This window comes from Telopea speciosissima, chromosome 9, assembly GCF_018873765.1.
Source record: "Telopea speciosissima isolate NSW1024214 ecotype Mountain lineage chromosome 9, Tspe_v1, whole genome shotgun sequence".
In the NCBI taxonomy this organism is placed as follows: Eukaryota; Viridiplantae; Streptophyta; class Magnoliopsida; order Proteales; family Proteaceae; genus Telopea; species Telopea speciosissima.
The window spans coordinates 4,123,240-4,146,311 of record NC_057924.1 but is presented as its reverse complement, the minus strand read 5'-3'; the positions used below and the strand labels follow the sequence as shown (position 1 = coordinate 4,146,311).

Here is a 23,072-nt window from a genome sequence, read left to right as displayed (position 1 = left end):
TGGAACCGAAACAAAACTGAACTGAATGACCGAAACCGAACCGATTGCCACCCTTGCCAATAAGAGAGTTAGAATTCTAAAGTTTACCCTCTTAGGTTGAAAATTTTAGTTGACAAATTTGGATCATGACTCACATGAATCTTGACGGTAGCAGGTATTACCAATGAGGAAGTCAGGAAGCATGAGAGGAATGATTAGCGTAAGCTAAAATGGAATAAAAAAAGTCAGTAATTACCAATGTTTGTTCAAATGAACAACCCAGTGAACGTATTAAATTTCGACACTCCTTTCCAATAATTCGATCGAAATTTTGTGCAAAGCAAACTAATTTTAAGGATCCTTGAGAGCCAAGTTTGATCTAATGGTTAAAGTCTTCGAGGGTTTAGAATTGGAACTAATTGTTCTCAACAAAATTTAGATATTTTTAGAAGTTTCTTCCTAGAATTAGAACAAACTGTTTTCAGAAGTCAATTCTGAACACAAGTAAAAGACGAAACAAGAGAAGAGGAAGGAGAACCCAAAAAAGAATGAGTTTCTTGGCAGGGAGATTGGCAAGCGCAGAAGGTTCTTACTTCTTACAGGAATCCAAAAATGCCGCAGGACGTCTTGCCCAGAAGAATAAGATAAACAATAAGCTCCCCTCTTCCTCTTCCAATTCTTCTTCTTCTTCTTTGATTGTTGATGAGGAAGCTAAAGCAGACGTTCTTCCTGAGGTTCTCAGACATTCGTTGCCTTGGAAGCTATTCGACCAACCCTCCTCCTCTGATTCTTCTCTCTACACCGCTTCCAAATGGGCTCTTCGTGCCGATCCCAACAAGGCACCTTCTGTCTCCGCCGATGCTCTCAACCCTCTTCGCGCTTACGTTTCTCTCCCCCAGGTCACCTTTGGCCCCAAAAGGTTCGTTTCTTACTTTCTTTCTTTCTTTCTTTTTCCCTCATGGGTATCTGTGAGATTGTATTTCAGCTTGATTTTATTTGAATTTGATTTATTGCTCGTTTGTCCCGACAATGTTTATTTCTTCAATTTCGTTTCTTGGTCGTGGCAATCTGTGAATCAAACTCCTTGGCTTCCAGTTTTCATGAATTTGAGCTCATTGCCTTTCCTCTTGCGTCTGCAATTTTCCATGATTCCTGGCATTTAATTATAGCTTTTACTGAAGATAGGAGGAAAATTCTAAAAGAAAAAGAAAACCGGAAAATAATTATCTGGGTTCATAATATGCTATTTCGTGCAGATGGGAATTGCCTTACACAGAACACTCCAATTTAGCCTCGACAGCCAATAGGTTACGTCGTGACGGGTATACTCCTGTTAACGCTGAGAAATTGAAGGCCGCAGCTGAAGGGCTCTCACGAAGTAGGTTTATCTTGTTTCCGCTTGATTATCTTCACTTGAGATTTCTCAGTTTATCCACGTTCACAGTGCACATATTCCTAAATATATAGATGAAGCATTTTTAAAAATTTTGAGAATATATCTAATGGCTTATGTTCCAGTGTTTCAAAGTAAATTTGAACCATTAGAGCTGCTAGTGAATCGCTACTTTCTCATATGAATCAAGTTGGCTCATTATTAGGTAAAACATGTTAGGGTTAGGGTTTTAAGCACAAGGTTGCTTAAAGCATTACACCCCGAGTATCTAGTTGGAATACCTGCATCGCTGCCTCCAATAGATATATATAGGAAAACTAGGGTTTAGGTCGATAGGCTAATTACTAAATTGCCCTCACAGCTTGGGCATTAATACAAGTAGGATTATATTAGAACATATAAAGGGATATTACATAAATACCCTTACAATCTCCTCCTATGTTCTACATATATCCATTACACATGTATAGGAACCATTGTTCAATCAGTAATTGAATCAATATAAATTGAATATCAATAATCCAATAAATCAAATAAGAAATAAGTAAACTTCAAGAAATAAAACAAAGGTTTTAGATCAAAACTAAACCCAACAATAAATCCGAAGTTCCACATGCAAGTGGCTAAACCAAAAGAAATAATCAAAAGGAAAAGTCCTTGCAATCCATGTGACTTTACTCATCAAGTAAGTCATCCTCATCGAGATCCGATTCAACCGTTCTCCTCCATCTTCGCCATTCTCTGTAATTTGTCAAATATGAATTTCATAAGATATTATGAATTCAATCATTTGCACAATAGTATCTAGTTCAACAATAAGAACTTAGTACATTTCATATATGGTCAAGGTAAATCAAAAAACAATAAGCATCATCATCAAGTTTCTTTACAAGAACTCGATCCTATATAGTCTCTATCATAAGGACCATACCATGTTTCCATTTGGAATATCGTATTCGTCATATCAGTCATAGATTTATGTTGTATCATCAAATTTGGAATGGTACACCATACTATGAAAGACATGTCATCAAATTTGGAATGACATAAAGACTAGCACAATATCATTGAAACATATCGACATTTCCCATATTCCTTTGTGGAATAACAAAGTAAGGAGACTTCACATGAAAATTTGCTACCCCATCAAGTTTGGAATGGTTTCACAAACCCCCATACTTAGTAACCTAACTAAGTTATCCGAAACATGTAAACTGTCCCGAATGCTTACCAAGGCTAGATGAGATTCGATAATTCAAAATAATATCGGGTTAGGTTAAGACCGACTAAATGGTCTTTAACCCCATCTCCCCGTAGTTTTGAATGTTCGATCTTTGTTCAATCCCTTTGTAAGGGCATCTCGCCGTATTATCCTTCGATCTCACATCAATCAAAGTGATAATCCCTTGTTCTGTTCTATAATTCAGCATAGCCTGTTTCAGCCTGATGTGTCTCCTCTTACCATTAAAGAGTGAGTTATTCACAATCGTCTTGGTTGCTTGATTATCACAGAATATAGATATAGAGTTTAACTTAAAACTCCTCAATGGAATATCCATGATCGATCCTTTATCCACTCTGCTTCATCTCCCGAAGCTAGAGCATAAAGTTCCGATTCCATAGATGACAGAGCAATACTAGTCTGCTTTTGGATTTCCATGCTACAGCCTGCTCCTCCTAGTGTAAATACATAACCACCGGTGGATCTGCTGTCTCCCAAATCTGAGCACCAAGATGCATCAAATATCCTTCCAAAGTTGGAGGATGTCCATTATAACATAAAGCATAACCTTGAGTACCCTTAAGGTATCTCATCAGCCTCGATAGGGCATCCCAATGCTCTTTTCCAGGATTACTAGTGAAACGACTCAGATGCCTACCGTAAAGGCTATGTCCGGCCTAGTGCAACTCATTGCATACATGAGACTACCAATCAGTTTAGAATAATCTAACTGATTCACGGTGTCACCGTGTTAGCTTAAAGCATTACACCCTGAGTATCTAGTTTGGAATACCTGCATGCTGCCTCCACAGTATATATAGGAAAACTAGGGTTTAGGTCAGATGGACTAATTACTAAATTGCCCCTCACAGCCTGGGCATTAATACAAGTAGGATTATATTAGAACATATAAAGGGATATTACATAAATACCCTTACAAAACACTCCATTGTCTGTTGGGAATAATCCCATGTTAGAAAACTCTTAGACTTTGGATGCCTTATCATATCAGTTGGGCCTCTCCACCTAATAACTTAAACCACTGTAAGTCTATAACTGTCTTGGAATGTATTATCTTATTTCTGTAGAAAGATGTGTAGGAGAATTTTCTGAGTGGTAATGAGAGGGGTTCACCAGTGATTTTCATGTTTTGGATGCTTGACAATATTATATGACACTAATTGTTCAGGTTCTGCTTTATAATGAGTTGAGTTTTAAAGAATTTTGTGAATTTACTCTCTTCTTTGTTAACCAATTGGTATTTTCATTGAAATTTGATTTAATTGCTTTTCTTACATATTTCAGGGAAGTGCTTCTTAAGAAATGTCTATATATATGTTCAATTCATCTCCTGTTTCCTTTGTGGTGTTTCTTTATGTTTTTTTCAGACCGGGGGGGGGAGAGAATTGGGTTGGGTTTTCCTTCATTCCCTTGCTTGTGCCACTGCATATGAAGGCTTTTCGCTTTTAACAGAGGGTAGCAGAGTTACAGGGAAAAATAAAAAAGGTTGGACAGACTTTTCCTGTATGGACTAACAGAAAATGATACATAATATGAAGTTTAAGGAGAAGAAAATCTTGTTTGCGTGGAAAGCATGTGGAAAAGAATAGGAACCCCCTCCAAGTATGGTGCATGAATGTAATTTGTTGCTTGGGCATTTAGAAGGTGGAGAAAAATGAGTAAAAAAGGAGGGAAAAAGAAAGAGAAGATTCATACTGAGTTTGTGAAAATGAATATGGTAAGGAGGCATGTATTCCTTTTGTTCCGTTAGGAATAGCCTCTCATCATATTTCAGCAGGGACATTGGGCATATTAGTGGGCCTATTCCATCTTCCTGTCCGATAGCCCCAACGTCTATACAAAGGATTACGTATGGGCAACATTGAAACTGTACTTTCCAGTAGTATCTCTGTTGTCTTTTTTGCAGCCTTTGTTGTTGCTGGAACTATGTGGTATGGTTCAGCAACTTCCCAATTGAATTATTTGGGCCCACTCGTTATCAATGGGATCAGGGATATTTCCAGCAAGAAATATATCGAAGAATTGAAGGCGTGCTGCCCCATGCAACCAAGCACTTGGTCAGAGTAAAGCTGATCTACAAGCACCCAACCTAGCAAAGAAAAGGCCTGACCAACACTGAAGAACAGGGGGCACGCTTTACTCAAATTGGGGCTCAGAAGTTGCTTGTTCGCTGAGGGAGTTTCTTCTTTGTCCCAGGCAGGGCGGGTGTCTACGATCAGCTAGCGTGCTTTGTCTGATGCTTTCTTGCATGGGCGCTAACGCATCCATTTTCTTGCTTTGTCCGCTTAGGGAAAAAAAAGAGAACATACAAAAAAGTATCTTCGCAGGCGGTTCGGTTGGCTTGTACCTGGGCACGAACTTGGAAACTTCCTATTTGCCATTTGGCTATGTATATATATATTACCTAAGGTAGGCTATGTACCATTTGGCTTTTTAAAGCACTAACATTTTATAATTTTCATCCTTTAAATACCAATCTGATATTGGTTTAGCTACCAATTTATTCATTCCAAAACGTATTCTTGGTGTTCTTTTCTATTTAGAATACTCTGGTCATACCTAACAAAGGAAGTTTCAGTTATTGGACTCATGTGTATTTTGTTTTTCAAAAAGGATAAAGAGATAAGTTCCAGAACAATAATTTTTATTAACACAATATTTCAATTAGTTTAGCTAGCAGTTTGTTTGATTCGAATAATGTTTTGGTCTTCTTCTTCTTCTTCTCCCAAAATTGGTTGAATGTTCATGGTTGATATTTTCTGTATCCAGTGGTAGTATGCCGTTAGGCTTCTTGTAACAGAAGGTGTTTTGTCTTGTAGTTGGAATGGCATTTTTTGTTGCCACTGCGCTTGTCTTTGGTGGGTCCACTTTAACATTTGCACTGATAGCCTCCAAGCTAGAGCTGCACAATGTAAGTAAACCTTGTGTTAATTTACTTATTTGGCTTCAAATTCCTCCTGTATTGTGTGTGTGACTTCTTCATTTAATGAAACAGGAGAATGTTAATCAAGTTGAAAAGAATATTTTTTATTGTTCCACTGATAAGTTGAAAAGGATAATGTTAAATGGTCAATATTTTGTATCAATTCGCTTGGGTGCAGGATCTACATATTGGGCATTGTTGTTTCTCAACAAACCGGAACCGTTCCCATTGTAGATTCCTCAAATATGTTGATATTGATGGTGTTGCAGAAAAGTTGATTTTATCGTGATGCATTGCTTTGCTTATATTGTGATTACTAGTTAGGATTGAAAATTGGGCAGGTTCTCTCCAGGCTGACCAAGGGAATAGGCCGGTCTGGCTACATGCACTGCCTGAACTTGTCTGATTACTAAAAATGGAGGGATGGCTACCCAGTTCAATAATTATGGGGCAAGTTTAGGTGATCTGTATAATCTTCTTAAGGACTTCTTAATTTTAGTTTCACACTTTCATAGTTACAGAAAATTAGAAAATTTTTTTTTGGGGGGGGGGAAACCGAGCAGGTTCAGTCAGTCTAGGAAGGGTATTGATATTGGCTGGTTGGTGCCCCATTAGCTGACCCCATTTAGTTGGGATAAGGCTGAGTTGAGTTGGTTGGTGCGGCATCTTGATTATTGATGAGGCTGGTATCAAAAGCCCACTCTAAGGGTTAATATAAGCCAGGCTGGATCAACAATTGCCACCCAATTTCTGGTATGTGTTTCAAATGAAAAAGAAATCTCCGTTAATACTGATTTGATATATTAATTAGGTCTTGAATTGTTGAATGTGGTAGATTTATTTTTAAATGAAGAAATGCTAGATAGTAAATATTTAATCATTTGAAGGACAGAAAAAATTGAATGTGTGTTTTGATTGAAAAAAATAAATACACTAAAGGAGAATGAAGAATGTGATTTGTGAACTTTTCCAATTGATATACAGACTTCAAAGGGTCTTTGGTGAATAGGTAATACTCCCCAGTGAGTTCAAGTCCTAACTACTAATTATATTTCTGTCAGCGGTTCCCTGGGAGATTTGGTTAACTAGGTAGAGAAGTTGGTAATTCCAAGGGTAAAGGGATCTGTGGTTGCTTTCGTCTTTCCAATGCAACTGATGGGTGATGGTGGTATAGGTTCAGTCGTAGATGTATTGATATGGAGTTCAACCATTGAGGACTAACAGACCTGATCATAGCTGATCTTATTTAGCTTAAAGGCAATAGTGGACTCCACTATTGCCTTTAAGCTAGGGTTGAAAGCTGCAAAGGGGAGGTCCAAGGTACGTGGATTATTAAGCATCTGCATTCAGCTAATTTTAACATAGTTGTTCTCTCCCAACCCTCTCCAAAAAAAAAAAAAAAAAGACATAGAAGTCCCTTAGTTTAGTATCTTTTAGAGTGTTGACGGGTGAAGTCTTATAATTGACTTTACTAATGCATCTTCCATTCTTCTCGACATTATTTATATCATCCACTTGTTTTTTTCTTTGTTTCTGTTCTTTTCCCTGTTGGTACAATCTTTCTTTCTACTTCTCATTGAAAAATTGTGTTATTCTGACAGAGTGATGACATCAAAACCAAAGGCAAAGACATCCTCCAGCCCAAATTTGAGACGGTTAGGAAGCAATTCATGCCATTACAAGTTTGGGTATGTTGCTGAACAGTTTACTTTCCCTTCTTTTTTTTGGGGGGGGGGGGGGGTGAGGGGGTTTTGTTTTGAATCAGGAATGCATTAGATAGTAAATAATTAATCATATCGTAACTGCATTCCTTAATCATAACTTTGAGTTTCATGATAGTTGCTTTTATAATTGAACTAACTCTAGCTTTTAATTCCAGGCTGAAAACATGTCAAAGAAATGGAATGTCAAAAGAGAGGAAGAAATTAAAGAGAAGCCTATCATTAAAGAGCTTTCCAAGAGATTAGGTGCAAGGACATCCAGCTGATTCATGCATAATTTTCCATTTTGTTATACCATCAGTATATCACTTGTCATGGCTGTATTTACAGGTTTTCAAAGGGAACATTTGTAAAGTATGTCAATAAATTAAACTTGGTTCTTACCCTTTGTGTGTATGTATAGATATGTGTCTGTATTTCTATATTTTGATCAGCCAATTTGTGAGTTTGCTTTTTGACATGCATGCTTCCTAATTGATTAACCAATTGGTCCAAGGTGAGATGGTTCAAAGTTGGGTGGTGCATGGAGAGTTGAAGTCTGATCACACCTATTTAGGTGCTGATTGGCAGGGAATCAAATTTTCATGTTGGCTTTAATTTCAATCGTAGCGACGTTAAAATAGTGGGTCGATTTCAGATTGGAATTTTGTAATTTTAATTAAAATCATTATGTTCTTTACCAAAAAAATGATGAAAATCATTATGTTGATGAATCTAGCCATTTTCATTTGAAATTAGTTGAAGCTGAGAAATAGAATCCAATAATAAAGGTTTGATGTTGAAGGTGCTGCAGAACTGACATTACTTTGAGCCATTCAGGAAATAAATGATTACCGAGTGGGTTGCCTGTCTTATAACTTACTTTCAAGACCTCTTCTTACTCTTCCCTGCTGTGTTGGCTTTCAAATGGTGAAGCGGAACTCATGTAACATGTATTCTTCCTCTATTCTCAATTCCTCAATTCCTCCATTCCTCAGTTACAGATGAACAGATGAGGCTATGGATAGAAAGAAAGCTGGGATGTGCGTGCAGGGTGTTCAGACTAACAACCTCAGAAACTCACAACCAAGCGACAATTCACATTTAACAACAAAGCCATGAGCCAATGACACTTAGTTCTAACTTTAACATAGACGACTAGGCATTGTGGAATCTGTATTCGCAATGCTGCCTTTAGTCTACTTCAACTAGGGATGTAAACGGATCGGATTCGGCTCGGATAATGCTATCCGCATCCGCATCCGCATCCGATTAGCTTTCTGACGGATTCGGATAGTGCTAAACGGATACAGATACGGATATTTTATCCATTTACATATAAATCTAGCTTTTCAAATAACTACAGTCTATCCATATCCGCATCCGTTTAACTTTCGGATGAATTCGGATGGTGCTAAACGGATACGGACCCAGATTCGAAAACGGATTTCGACTATTCATTTACACCCCTAACTTCTACCAGCACCATTTAAGAACGCTCTTATGTTTTGCTTTAGTCTGGGCCTCAGGCATCTTTACCCTCATTTGGATTTTGTCAAGCTTTGTTTCAAGCTGTCAATGATGACTGTTCTGCTATCCCTGGTGAAGATCATTGTGTTCTGGAGGACATTCAGAGGCTTAGAACCAAAGTTTTTTCAATTCCGCTCTGTGCTAAGAGAATCCAAGATTTCCATATCTTGGCTACGTGGCCAACCTATCCTAAACCTTTTCTTTTTCTTATCTCGAGTGAAGGCTTTTCTACATCAACAATGTTTGAACAGTTAACACATTCCCACTGTCAATCATCTACCAAAGGGTTAAGCTCAAAATGATCCTACTTCTCTATCAATCTAAAGTGTACTTGGTTTAAGTTTAGATTAAAGAAGTAGGTCAAGCATGTCAGCCTTGGCAAATCCCTTGCTCGCCGTAACTAGTCCTCGTAACCACAAAGCTAGAACAGATCAGAAACAGCAGGAACAAGCCAACAAAGCACAAAACCTATTTGTCAATCACAAGTTAAGTTAATACATCTTAAGTCGTGATCAATTTACTGTTGTCTATTTACAGTTTAGAGCTTTATACTATGCTTGCAGCCATTTCTCTGATGAAGTGCTCTTGTATGCTCCAGTTCTAGCACTTGGTTGTGCGTCAGGAAGGGAGATGAAACGTTCTCTGTTAGTTTGCGTGTGAGAGACAAAGAGAGGTTATGTACAAACACTGCCTTACAATTTCATTCTAACCGAGCAAATTTGAATGCCTCAACTAGGGAAAGTATAACCTGGCAAGAGCAAGAAGGGCAGAATCTCTTGCATCATCATTACATAAAAATAAAAATAACGATCAGCAGGTAGGAAATTCGCAGACACTACCTCTATAACCAAATCCTTTTATGATACACACATACAATTCGCTGGCTGAAGAACCCTAAAAGGAGATCAATAGCCCAAAATAGGACCAACTCTCAATAGCCACAGAACCCCATCTTCGTTCATCATCTTCACAACCTGCAGGGTTAATTCAAAATATATATGTAGAAGAAACAAGGGGAATTGACCAATCATTAGGTAGACTCGCCATGAGGTGCCCCCCCCCCCCCACCAACCATGAATTAGATGATTTGCAGGATTCATGGCTCTCTAACTACCAACAGCAGCTCGTGGACTTGTGGACTTAGCAACAGCCAGGGACGACACGAACCGGGACACCAGCACAGCCTCATTGCTAACAGCCCTGGAGGCTGCTACATCTTCCAAGCGCTTCCAGACTGATTCCCGTTTCTCCTGCCTCTCTCTTTCCTTGGCCTCATCTTCTTGGAATTTTAACAAGCACTCCTCAATGAGCTCTGGGTCAAAATCCATAAAGACCTTCCTCACATTCAATGTTAAACTCTGAACAGCCTGATTCCAGTGGCCCCGGGTGTTCCTCTCTAAGGCTGGGAATATTATGGGCAATATCACCTTACGGTTCTGCGTGATAAGATTTCTTACATGATCATTGTTCCACAGGAATAATGCTCGCTCAGCCACCTGCAACAAAAAAGAACCATAATCACAAAAAGATGGATCTTCGCTAACATTTTCTTCTCTTGATTCTACTAATTAACATATTCTTTTGTCAAAATCACATTCTCAACAACCAAAAACAATTGCAATGAAGAATGGAAAGAAAGTGGGAAATGAGTTGTGACTCAAAGTCCTTTTTAAAGCAAAGATTTCTTAGAAAAAAAATTAAAACAAAAATAAAGATTTAAAACAACATGGGCTGTGAGATAATTTTTACGTACGGAGGTATTTACAAAGAATCACACCAAAATACACTCCCAAACAGATTCCAGTTTCAGCAAGCACAAAATTCAGGAAGAGAGTAACAGTTGGTCCACACTCCAAACATGACCACCATTACAGAATTTCACCACTACAAACACTTGCCTGTTTAAAGTTTTTGGTTCAATTTGCACCCCCGACAAGGAAAACAATAAGGCGACCAAATTTGATAGGAAACATGAATCTTCATGTGAAACCAGAGAACCAAAGTAGAAAAGAGAGAAAATGGGGAGAAAGGGAAGCAGCTAAGAGACAGAATCGATACTCAGCAGTTCCCCTAAATTCCTTTATTTATATTAAAGTAGTATTACATAGCAAGGATTCCTAAACCTACTAGGAATCAGATCTAGAAAATAGAATTACAATTAGGAAACTAAACTAGGACTAATCCAAACTATAGTAGAAAGCTATTTCTAATTACAATAGGACAATATAACAAACTTAGACAGATAGAACAAAACCATCCACCGTATGTATCTTTAACACTCCCCCTCAAGCTGGAGTATATATATCAAAGACTCCAGCTTGGAACAATAAGAATAGATATTAAAAGCAGCACCAATCTTGAACAGCAGTTGTAGACACTAGTGAGCACAGAGAGAGAGGAGCATCATTTATGTAGCAACATCAATTTAAGCACACAAATCATCAACAACATAAATAGATAATAACCGTCGTATGGAACAAATCCAATCAGCAACGAGCAAAATGTGGTAGTGAACACTAACCACAATCCACAATATCATATCAGCAACAGCAATATCAAAAGCACTTCACAAAGAAGGCCAGTAGTAGGTAGTCATCTTTTCAAAGAAAGATAAAAATGCAGTATCCAACAGCTACAAAAAAACCCCTTATCAAAGAAGGCAGGTAGTAAATAGTATTATGCTCAAACAATGGGCAGGTAGTAAATAATATTCTGCTCAAACAAAGGGCAGGCAGTAAATAATATTCTGCTCAAACAAAGGCAGAGACATTGAGCCCCAAACAGAGGTCTCAGATAAGAAGTCCAATGATAAATAGACAGTATAGGTTACTGCTACTGCGGACCAAATAGTCATATAGGTTAACTGTGGACCAGATATGCAAAATATAGGTTACTGCAGACCAGATACGCAAAATATAGGTTCTTGAAGACCAAATATGTAGTATAAGTTACTGTAGACCAAATATGCAGTATAGGTTACTGTAGACCAAATAGGCAGTATAGGTTACTGTGGACAAGACAACATCAGGTTGTCGTAGACCAAATAAGTATGAATTGTTGGTGAATACCATATTCACTAATAAAATTGTCGCTGAGGAAACGAACAAATAAATAATAGTAATCTTAAGATCATAGTTGTCAAGGCGTCGTGTTGCCTAGGCGTCCAGGCGCATTGGTCGCCTAGGCGGGCATCTTGGACGTCTTGGTCGCCTACTTGGTGTCGCCTTGATTTTTTTACCCTCTCCAACGCCTTGGGTCGCCTAACTGTCGTGACCATAGTTGTCACGGCAGCATGACGGTCCAAGGCGGTGGAGGCCTGTCTAAGCGCTTAGGTGGTAGAGCGGCCGCCTAAGCGGAGCTTAAGCGGTAAAGGCGGTCTAGTGTTAGTTTTCTCCCCCCCCCCCCCCAAAAAAAACACTCAATAGTGAAGCAGGGAAGCTACATCAGTATCTAATATTCTAGATTTCTAGTATCTAACTATCTATTTTAGTGATTCAGGTATTCTCCATTACAAAGAGAACATCAAAACAGAGAAGAAGCAGCAGCAGCAAGTGTTAGACTGTTAGTACTTAGTACTACAGAGAAGAAGAAGAAACAGCAGTAAGCAGTTAACCAATAAAAAAAAAAACAGAGAAGAAGCAGCAGCAGTTAGAGCGTTACAGAGAAGCAGCAGGCAGCAGTTAACCAAGTTACTATAATACCATTACCAAGCCAAAAAAAATAAAAGCAGCAGAGAAGAAGAAGCAGAAGAAGCATAGAAGAAGTAGCAGAACTGCAGAAGAAGCATAGAAGTTACAGACTTTAAAAAAAAAAAAAATACAGAGAAGAAGTTACCATTACACACCACACTACTACACTCTACACAGAAGAAGAAGCATAGAACTATAGAAGTTACCGTGCAAAACACTCAAACAGAGAAGAAGAGTAGGATTTATTCAACAGTAGCAGGCGTTAAAAAACAGAGCAGCAGGCAAAACACTCAAACAGAGAAGAAGAGTAAGGAACTAGGGGCTTACCTTGCCGGAAGAGTCACGTTTCAGTTGGCGGAAGTGGAACAGGAAGAGTAGAGATGCTGTGTTGGGGGAAGCAGTAGCAGCCAGCAGTCGTTAAAATAAATTTAAAAAACAAAAAAGGGAAAACAGAGTTACAGAGATTAGAGAAGTAGAAGAAGAAGAAGAGTAGGGGAGTAGAGACAAGAGACTTACCGGAACTAGAAGAGAAGATGAGTCGAGTCTTTGTTGCCGCTTGCCGGAACTGGAGGAGATGAAGACTCGAAGAGTTACAGGAGACGAAGAGTTGCAGGAGACGAAGGCTTTAGAGAGGAGTCGTTAGACTATTAGAGTAAATTTAGGTTTTCACTTTTTCGTTTCTACTTTTAGATAGATTTTTAACTTTTAAGTATTTAGTTTTTTAAAACTAAATAATCCCATATAGCAGCGTACATTAGACTCTTTATACACAAACCAATAAACAGCAAGCAAGAAGAATAAAAAAAAGAACATGAAAAAATTTAAAAAAAAAACCATTAGTCATGGATGGCGGACGCTCTGACCATATGGCGCACCAAGGCGTCGCTTTGACCGCCTTGGCGACGCCTATATGGTCAGAGCGTCCGCCATCCGTGACTCATGGAAAGCGTAGCACTGCCTAGCCCTTGAAATACCGCCAGGACGCCTAAGCGCCGCCTAGGCGACGCCTTGACAACTATGGTCGTGACACCTATGCTTAAGATAAAAATAGTCCTAGAGCTAATGACTTGAGCAAATAAGAGTATAATAATCTTCAATCTCCCCCTCGTGTGTAGCATTACACGTGGACAAATAATGACCACCAATAATCAGCATCTCAAAGGATGAGTATCACAAAAAAATTCCAATAATCAAGAGTAGCGCTGCAACAAGATTCCAATAATCTCCAATTCACCCCTTCATGGTTGAAATAATCTCCATGCAAGTTCCCAATAAATAATTTCCAATCTCTCCCCTCACGGTAGCAAATACTTGTCATGCAGTGCCAATCTTCAAAAATTGGAAATCCCAAACTGATGTAATCAAGGGCCCACCAAAGGAATAATATGGCAAATATATACCTCAAGACAATTCTTTAGTTACTTCATTCAATCCCCAAGTGATGAAGAAACCGAGTCAAAATACCCAATTGGGTTCAGTGTGGACCCACCCAATTCTGTAATTACTTCATTTAATCCCCAAGTGATGAAGAAACCGAATCAAAATACCCAATTGAGTTCAGTGTGGACCCAACTGAATCACAATACCCAATTGGGTTCAGTGTGGACCCACCCAAGTACACAATAAGCAATAGCAAGGGTTAATGGCAGAATTGTAATTAATCATAATGTCGAAGGGGTACTTGGTAGGTAATAAGGTGCAATTTAGGAAACAAAATAAAGAATTAAAACCAACAGCCACGCATGCGATAATCTTCAATCATTCACAATGGGATATGAAAGGAATTGGAAAGATTCACAAAAGGTATACTTGGAAAGAAAGTAAAAATAAAGGGCAAGAGTGAATTTAGAGATAAGGATAGGGGTAATATGGGAATTCAACAATAAGGTAGAAGAAGAAAAAATACAACCCACGATTTGGGTTGTCTTCAACTTCAACCTTGCAATTATGGGAGTTAAAAAAAAAATTTAAGATACAAACGGGGGTTAACATAGGTGGTGGAAATCAAATTGATTCCCACAACCTTACCTCACACAATAGGGAAAGAAGAAGACAGTGAGAGGCACGCCTTGGACTCCAGAAAGGGAGGGAGTTCACAGCTCACGGAAGGTGAGAAGTTGCAGCAGATTAAATTAGATCGATCTCCTCCCATAGCAAAACGATAACAAAGGGATTGCGAGAACTAGCAGAAACCATCAATGAAGAAATCATTAATCAGTGAAAGCAACTAAGAATTTCATTACAAAGTTTTAGATCTGCAGAGCAACAGACCAACAGTGGCGGCAAGAGCAGAGAACCAGGGGTCGATTTCCAATTTTCCAAACAGTGACAAAGAAACCCATCGACCATAAAGCACACAACCGAACTCGAAACCCTCCATCATGGACTGGTATTTTCAGATCTGCAACTCCTGTAAGAACAGAACAGGAATCAACTCAGGTGTTCAATCGACACCAACAGTAACACAACTGACGATAGTAGTAGCAGTAAACGATAGCCAGCGATAACCAGTATTTCCCTGATACAGCCAGCCACATGATTTTATCAACCAGCAGTAAAGATAGCAGATGTAAACGTGGCTAAGAGCTCAGCGGCAAGATCTGACGATTGCAGCCAAAAAAAACAGTGGCACTGATGGATGCAACGGCAGAGGCTAACATCAATGGATCTCCACAATTTTTTTTAATAAGAACAAACGAGATTTAACCAGAACCAGACGGAATAACAAAGAAGGAACGAACAGCAGGTAAGATGTTTTTTTTTTTCAGACTTGCAGATATTTTTTTTCCCTTCTTCCTCATCGCTTTGATACCATGTAACAAAGTTAAATATGTGAAACCAGAGAACCGAAGGAGAAAAGAGAGAAGATGGGGAGAAAGCGGGCTGCTAAGAGACAGAATCGATACTCAGCAGCTCCCCCCAATTCCTTTTTTTATATTGAAGTAGTATTACATAGCAAGGATTCCTAATCCCACTAGGAACCAGATCTAGAAAATAGAATTACAATTAGGAAACTAAACTAGGACTAATCCTAATTATAGTAGAAAGCTAGTTCTAATTACAAATAGGACACTATAACGAACTTAGACAAATAGAATAAAACCATCCACCGATGTATCTTTAACATTCATCATCAAGATCCCAACCATCAGAGACCTAGAAACCATCCTTAATATATTCCAATCATCATCATTATCATCATACTTGTTCAAGCATTGTGCCAACTAGAACCGATCAGCCACAGGTCTTCATCTCCAGTTCAATTCAGTTTAATAATGAACAGACTACACAGATCAGAACTAGTGATGGCCCTAAAAGCTAGGGCACCATTGATGAGGTATGGAAGTAAAATCTGTACAGGAGAAGAAAAAAACTCATTATTGGAGCAAAATAAGACCCTTCATACAATTTTATGACCTTCAAACAATTATACAAGAAGGATTCAAAACTACTGATTTTAATAAGCTCATTGGCGATGCCATGAGACAATATGGGCCTCCCCAAATCAATGAGAAATTCAATCTCAAGGAAACCACTCTCTTCTCCAAAGAAGATAATCAGCTTCCAAGGGCAAGTAGCCAATGATCTGGATAACCAACTGATAGCCAATCCCCTTTCACCACAAAGTTCTGATAAACCATACTCCATAGCTGCTATAAATCTGAGCCTCTGAAGGATAGATAAGTACTCAGGATTCAGCCTGAGCCAATCCCACATTTTAATTAGACAACATTAATGGGCCTGCCATGGAAGAAGAACTCGCGAGATCTCGACGAGTTTCTCGCTTTTTGAAGTGGTCGAGACGAGATGCTAGGCGAGTTCAAAAAATACACCATCTCGGGCGAAATCTCGGTCGAGTCAAGGTCTCAGGTCGAGATAGATTTCGACCCCTTTTTTTTTAAAGACTTCCAGAACTCAACAGATCTCACGAGTTCTCTATCAAATTCCAGATTTCGACCCTTTTTCCCCTGTGAGCACAAGTACAAGATCAATTCAATTCCCTAAGCCGAGGGACCATGACTGTATTTGAGTATATGCAGAAGTTTGATGCTCTTTCTTCTCGCACTGGCACGAGAAAGAGTACTACTCAGATGTTATCTCGGTTTCGACTGGGATTGAGGGCTGATATTGTCAGAGGTATTGGAGTAGCTGATGTCAGAGATGTACGGGACTGTTTTGAGAAGGAACTGAAAGCTGAAGAGTTATTGGCTGGAAATAGAAGGTTTAGTTCCTCCACTGAAGACACCAAAGCATCTTTCCAGCATCCAAGTCTACCACTACTGATTACACACGACCTAGCAACTCCTACTACTGGTCCTACTCGATCAGGTTTCTCTAATGGCAATACTTCTCGTCCTACAGCTTCCCCACATGTGGATAACAAGGGTAAAGCTCCTATGATCAATAATGACCCCCGTAGGTGTTATCACTGTAATGAGTTGGGCCACCATGCCAAGGACTGCCCGCAAAAGCATAGGCAAGTTAATGTAGCTGAAAAGGAAGATGAAGACCCTGATCATGAAAATGAACAAGGTTTATTTGCTCTACCCCCAGATGATGATGATGATGTGGCTGGTTATTATGAAGATTTGGGTGACAATACTCGAGGTATTCATGTTCTTACTCAAGTATTGATGGCTGATACAGCAGCAAATGAAGAGGAGATTCCACAGGAGAACAAAGACCTTCAAGATGCTGTTCTTGAAGAGGTGGAGCTTGTGTCTCAAGCATTAGACAAGAAGGTTGCTAACACTGAAGACTCTATGGACAGGACATTCATAGTTGTTGCTGATTCAAAAAGGAACACATAGAGTTTGTTATGCCACCATGGTTCTTCAAAGAGAAAGCTCCACGCCTTGAAGATTTTATTCCTAATATTTCTGCCTCACCAGAATTTTGTTTGGGGACGATCAAAGTTGCTAATCACATGTTGATTCCCCCCCCTAATTGCAAAGTTCGAGGACGAGTTCCTTCAAGCCAGGATAGCACGTGGATTCACTCCAATGATGACTCCCATTCATCGGAGATGAATGTTTTTAAGCAGGGGAGAGCTGATGCAGATCCAAGCACCCGCAAGAAGAAGAGGAAGAAGAAGAAGCCCTAAGATTAGGGCCTAGTATTTGGAGCCTTAGTTTAATACTTAGTTTATTTTCAGCTTTAGTTTTACCCATACTTAATTTATTTTTCATGTTTTAGTGTTTTAAATTGAACCGGTTGAACCACTAGCCCAATTTAAGTGAAATGTTCCTACTGGCTGATAGGGTCTTATATCCTATTGGTTACTTAGGAATCTTTTAAGTTGTTTTAATTAACTTTTAATTTCAGTCATACCCTTCCACGATTTATGAAGGAGGGATTTAGATTGTACCAGGATTTGGCCTATGGCCATCTTATAAACAAAATAAAATCGTGGGAGGCTCCCCACAGTTCAAGTTTTCAAATTCTGCGGTAAGCTATTGCTGCCATTGTTGCTGCCCTGCTCCTAGTGAGTGTTTGCCTTGTGGATCTCAAGATGAAGGGATTCGGGGATTACCAATCAACTCCTTGCATCTGTTAAGATCGGGAGGTCTTCTTCTTCACTCCTTGCATCTGTTCAGATCGGGAGACTCTTCTACAAGCTGATTCAAGTTGCGGCTATTGACTTCCTGAAAAACCAGTAAGTTATTTAATTTTTCTGTAACTACCTTCTTCTCCTAATCCTCTACAGCCTACCCTAACATCCCCCCCTTTTTATTTTATTTGAATTCCATAAACCCTAACTTCCATAATTCTGTCCAAACCAATTTCCCCATTAGTTTACCTTCAAAATTCAACCACAGCTCCTACTCATCAACCCTTCCACTTGACCTGAACCCAAGGCCCATCCTCCCTTCAAAAACCCTAATTCTTCTCAACCCTACTAAAACCCAAAATCCTAAAATACTGCCTAGACCTATCTAGCCACCCAAACCCATCCAAACTACAACCGAACTACTCTCTCACTGCCCTGAATACTCGACCAGAAGCCCTGCCCCAAAATCCCATCCTAAACCCTAATTTCATCCTTTTTCCTACTTCCCAAAACCCGAAACCCTAACCCTAATTTTCTGAAATTCAAAATTTCAATTAAACATCATTCATAGTTGTCAATCGGCTAGTAGGTTGCAAGGGTCTGAATTTACCTGGCTCCTAGTAGATTTTATCATCTATCTAGGACTACATTACAATTCCTTCAATTCCAAAAGTGGAGGATGTTGATTACATTCTTTATTAATAGAAACTGAAATAAAATATCCTAGATTGACTCAATAGACTTTCCTAACTAGACAACTAATTAGGAATCTAACTTTCCTAAAGTAACTTAAAGACTAACAACTTAGGATAAGATTGATCCCTACAATATGAGACCCACTAATAAAATAAGTTTCATGCACCCACTTACGACCCTACTTTTGGGCCTAATATTTCAGCCCATTACAACAATAAATACTAAAAACTAAAGCCCAACCCAAACCCATACCAGAACTGGCCCAAATTTAAATCAAGCTTTAAATTGGGACTGCATTAGACAATGGGAGAAGGATGATGTCAATACATATTGAAAGTAGAAAAAAAAATGGTATGATTGATGTTGTTGTGGTTTTATAGGGGTGATTGAGATTATCACAGTTCCCTGTCTTTTATTTTTTTTTGGTGGGGGGGGGCGGTGTTCACACTATACAATGCTTTTTCAATCGTTAGGGCTCAAGGCAACGTTGCAGGGCCCTAAAACCTGTCCAGTGGTGTATATGCTGCTTATATTCAAAGGAAAAAGTTTTCCTCCACTGTGGGTGAAGGAAAACCCACGCCCGAACTGCCATTATTAAACCCCTACTAGTTGAAGGTCAAATATCCTTCCCCCATTTATGACACCCATCCCATCCCCATTGTTGCCCACGATGAAGGAATACCTCCTTCTCTGTGGGTGAAAGAAAATCGCTCAAAGGAATGCTTCTACTGTTATCCACTGAATCTTTATCTTTGCCTTTTGTCATTCTGGTAGGAGATTTGACTCCTGGCATATGTCTTGTATAAGCTCCACTAACCCCTTTCTGCAAACCTCCACATAGATTACATTATGTTATTAAATTAATGTACTATTCCTATCACCTATGATAAAAGAACAATAAACCAAAGTGTATCAGCCCGAGCTCAGCTGAGGCTAATTTCACAAAAAGAGGGGAAAATTAACACCAGGTTCAATTTACAAACTACAATTGATAAGCCACTACGATGAGGTATACTCAATGGCAAATAGAGCTCATGATTGAGCCACCCCACTTATCAGTTTATTCACAATCTTAAAGTCTCTGTGGTAGTGGTCCCACTACCAAATGTGTGATACTGAAAGTGAATTATCCAAGAAGACACTATCAATATCCATGGTATAAGATAACAAAAAGGTCATCATTAACCTATAATTTAGAGCAGCGTTTCTATCCTAAAAACATGTCTTAGATATCTACCCAAAACCAGGGAACCACAACCATGAAAAGAAAAAGGGGGGAGGGAAAAAATAACTAACCCAGTACCTGGAAATGTGAGCTGTTGAGGCAGCGACCAATCTGGCGGAACAAAGGTACCATGCATCGCTGGAATTCTGCTTCTTGGGTGGCTTCTAGAACCTCTTCCAGCTCACTAAGAAACATAACCTCCTTTGAACTGTTAGTTATAGGCCAATGCTTTAGAAGTCCACGAATCACTGTATCTACCAACTTGAAGTCCTTCTCCACAAACTGAGTTATGCAATATGAAAGCTGCTGATGATACATAGACACACACTTGGGTTTGTGTAGTGGGATCAAAGCCCGGACAAGGAAAAGCTTGTGCTCTTCCTTCAGTGGCAATGCAAACCCATTGATTATGCTGCCTAAGATCTCGAGCAATTCTGCAATACCATTGTGCTTCTCAGTTTCAAAGATGAAACGGTAAAAGATGTTGTTTATGGCTTTCCTGATGAATGGACGGTGCACCATGAATTTCCCATAGATGCGATGTAATATGGTCTTCAGGTATTCTCTTTCCCTCTGGTCCTCTGAATCAAAAAGGTCAAGCAACCTCAACACAAATGAGTGATCAATGTATCTCTTGGCCAGCTTGGCATCTGTCTCTGAAGAAGCCACAAACCTCAGGAGGAACTCATAAACAATTTGAAGGTGAGGCCATGCCGGTTCCATCATGGGCTCTTCTTCCTCTGCGTCAAAGGTTTCCAGGAGCTTGTTATCGTGGTTTGAGGATGGAAAAGTGCGGAACAAATTGGCAGCTACCATCTTTGTAATCTCTTGCATCACAATATCATTGATCTTGGAAGATACAGAGGAAATGTAGTCAACGAGTTCTAGCAGGGTCTGCCGCTTTATATCTTTCTCCTTAAGATTCTTGGAGGGTTCAGTGAAGTCAAATACAACACTACACCTGCTCAGCTTCCATATAAATAGATTTTGCTTCTCCGAATTGGGAACATCCCGAAAGCTAGGAAGTGCCTCGTAGGGGCTCGACGACGGCAAAGACCCGGCATGGGAAGCAACAGCTGCATATTTCCCATTTGGCTTATTCATACTGGACGATTGCAGGGCGGGAGCCCCATTGTTAGTACGGGAAGCACCACCGCTTGCATTTGAAGCTTTCCCAGCACCTACGGAGTTCGGCCCCTGAGATGAATTTATAAATGGAGGTGCGGCGCTGGCAACACCTCCATCATTAGAAACAGCGTCATTAGGGCTCGATTTCGAAGAGGGCTTTCGAGGTAGCCTACCAAGTAACTGTTTTATCATATTTACAAACCCTAACACCAAATCCTATTCCTAACCCCTGTCAACAATCCGCGGTTTTAGGATCTCCCCCATCCAGATAAAACATGCAACCAAAAGCCTCTCCTCGAAACATCTCAGAGTCCAGGCATTTCTTTCAATTCAGAGAAATGAGTTGCGGAATTTAGGCATATATATGTATATTCAGACGTAAACCCTAATCAGAACTCCATCTCATCCGCCTGAAATCCAAACCCATGAAGGATTATCTGCGTCATGAACACGATTCAAACGCCCGTAATTCAGAGCTCTTAACCTCAAATAATCGACCAAATCAAAACATAAACAAAAGTTTCAGACACCGGAGAAAGGAAAGTGTTTTCACAACAGATGAAGATCAAGTAAAGAGAATTACAAGAGGGAAAAGAAGAAGAATAGAATGAAGAAATAACTTACATTGCTCGTATGATCAGTAACAACAACCAGCGATTTAGGAGAAAAAGATAACCCTACATAAATCGAGCTATTGATTCCGGGTTGTTTCTGCAAATTTCTACTTTCAATCTCACGCTCTTTTCCTCTACAACGCAAGTCGACCGGGGATGAACGGAAGAAGAGAGAGAGAAAGGGGAAAAAACCAATGCAAAGTAAGTAGTCCTCTCCCGGTACAAAACAGACCTCCCCCTCTCCGCCCTTCGTCGGTAGATTAGGATTTAACTTTTAGAGAGAGATGAAAACTAATAGAAAAAACATTGAAAGTAAAGATCAGGTCGAAAGGCATGGGACCATCGGAACATCATGTAAACACACATTTATTAATTTTCTGTTCATATAATGACGTGGACTTTCTGTATATGAGTCAATATCCACCAAAGCTCATCTTTTTCAGATGGATATATTCCATTTTGTTAGAAGAACAACTTATTTTAATAACTACAGGTTTTTTGGAGACATAACTTTTTGGTCTAGCTTAGGGTCTAGATCATGCTTCTCAACTAGGTTATAAGATCAAATAGATCTGGTGTTGCAATAAGGATATCCCTGCCATGATCCTAGCCCCAATTGCTATGATGTGACCCTGGCATGTGATTCCTCTATTGTTGAAAGTGTCTCAGTGTTCTTAAAAAATTACCACTATCAAGAATGGCCATATGTTTTAATCTCTCTGATTTTTTAATTGGATTTGTAACTATTAACCAAGAGACTTTTGTTTTTAGTAAAGGATAACATTGTATATCTTATATTCTCATTAAAAAAAAAGCTCCTCTTTCCCCTATGGGCATGTATATGATAACATGAGGAGGGTTTCTTGTACATGTATCAACATTTATTCTTGCGGTCTTTGTCCTAGTTAAAGTTGTGAGCTTCTTTATGCCGCATCAACACCTACAGAATTTTCCTCTCTTATATAAGATGCAATATAAGCGAGGCAGTGTGTCAATCCACCTAGGGTTTAAAAACCAAAAAACGGCCTGAATCGATTCAAATGGCCTAAAAAAATTGGCATATTCTAGGCATCTAGGGCTCATACAAGATGGCCCAAGCCGAATAGGGGAGAATCAAGATCAGCCTAACAATCCGATTCTCAAAACCTTGGATCCATCTCCCAAAAAATAAAATAAAATAAAAACAAGATGGTAAGAATACCTTCGAAAATAAGAAACGAAAGCATGTATCTATGATTCAAGTTGTGATGCAGCTGAGATGGGAGCCTTTGGATGATTATCTATGGAGTTATTATCCCAGTCCAATATCCTAAAGCAATTTTGAGAAGATGATAGCTCTAATATGTGAGATGACGACTGGGACAGAGCTTCATCATTCTTTACTTCAAAAGAAAACTGTTA

At 39.2% G+C, this 23,072-nt stretch overlaps 2 protein-coding genes across 4 annotated transcripts; one reads left to right on the top strand and one right to left on the bottom strand.

Annotated features, from left to right (window-relative positions):
- The first annotated feature begins 463 nt into the window (after positions 1-463).
- On the top strand, positions 464-7,644 carry LOC122639351. 2 transcript variants are annotated; one of them, XM_043832177.1, is made up of 5 exons: positions 464-898; positions 1,236-1,357; positions 5,435-5,526; positions 7,140-7,226; positions 7,418-7,644. In XM_043832177.1, the coding sequence occupies exons 1-5, from the start codon at positions 528-530 to the stop codon at positions 7,523-7,525; spliced, it is 780 nt and encodes a 259-aa protein (XP_043688112.1). In that variant the 5' UTR covers positions 464-527; the 3' UTR covers positions 7,526-7,644. The 2 variants fall into 2 exon arrangements, with proteins under 2 accessions (XP_043688112.1, XP_043688113.1); XM_043832178.1 differs by having other exon boundaries at positions 7,140-7,242.
- A 1,889-nt stretch (positions 7,645-9,533) lies between these two features.
- Positions 9,534-21,760, bottom strand: LOC122640119 (serine/threonine protein phosphatase 2A 59 kDa regulatory subunit B' gamma isoform-like). 2 transcript variants are annotated; one of them, XM_043833254.1, is made up of 3 exons: positions 21,682-21,760; positions 20,008-21,494; positions 9,534-10,264 (listed from the first exon to the last, which is right to left on the bottom strand). In XM_043833254.1, exons 2-3 carry the CDS (start codon positions 21,247-21,249, stop codon positions 9,875-9,877), a joined length of 1,632 nt encoding a protein of 543 aa, XP_043689189.1. In that variant the 5' UTR covers positions 21,250-21,494; positions 21,682-21,760; the 3' UTR covers positions 9,534-9,874. The 2 variants fall into 2 exon arrangements, with proteins under 2 accessions (XP_043689189.1, XP_043689188.1); XM_043833253.1 differs by lacking the exon at positions 21,682-21,760 and having other exon boundaries at positions 20,008-21,527.
- Positions 21,761-23,072: the final 1,312 nt, after the last annotated feature.

Bases quoted from the DNA above. Each gene is read 5' to 3' on its own strand.
- LOC122639351 (XM_043832177.1), top strand. From the start codon at position 528: ATGAGTTTCTTGGCAGGGAGATTGGCAAGCGCAGAAGGTTCTTACTTC. The intron at 1,358-5,434 runs GTAGGTTTATCT...TTTGTCTTGTAG, and splicing joins AGCTGAAGGGCTCTCACGAA to TTGGAATGGCATTTTTTGTT. The intron at 7,227-7,417 runs GTATGTTGCTGA...TTTTAATTCCAG, and splicing joins TCATGCCATTACAAGTTTGG to GCTGAAAACATGTCAAAGAA.
- LOC122640119 (XM_043833254.1), bottom strand. From the start codon at position 21,249: ATGATAAAACAGTTACTTGGTAGGCTACCTCGAAAGCCCTCTTCGAAA. The intron at 10,265-20,007 runs GTACTGGGTTAG...TTTTTGTTGCAG, and splicing joins TCAACAGCTCACATTTCCAG to GTGGCTGAGCGAGCATTATT.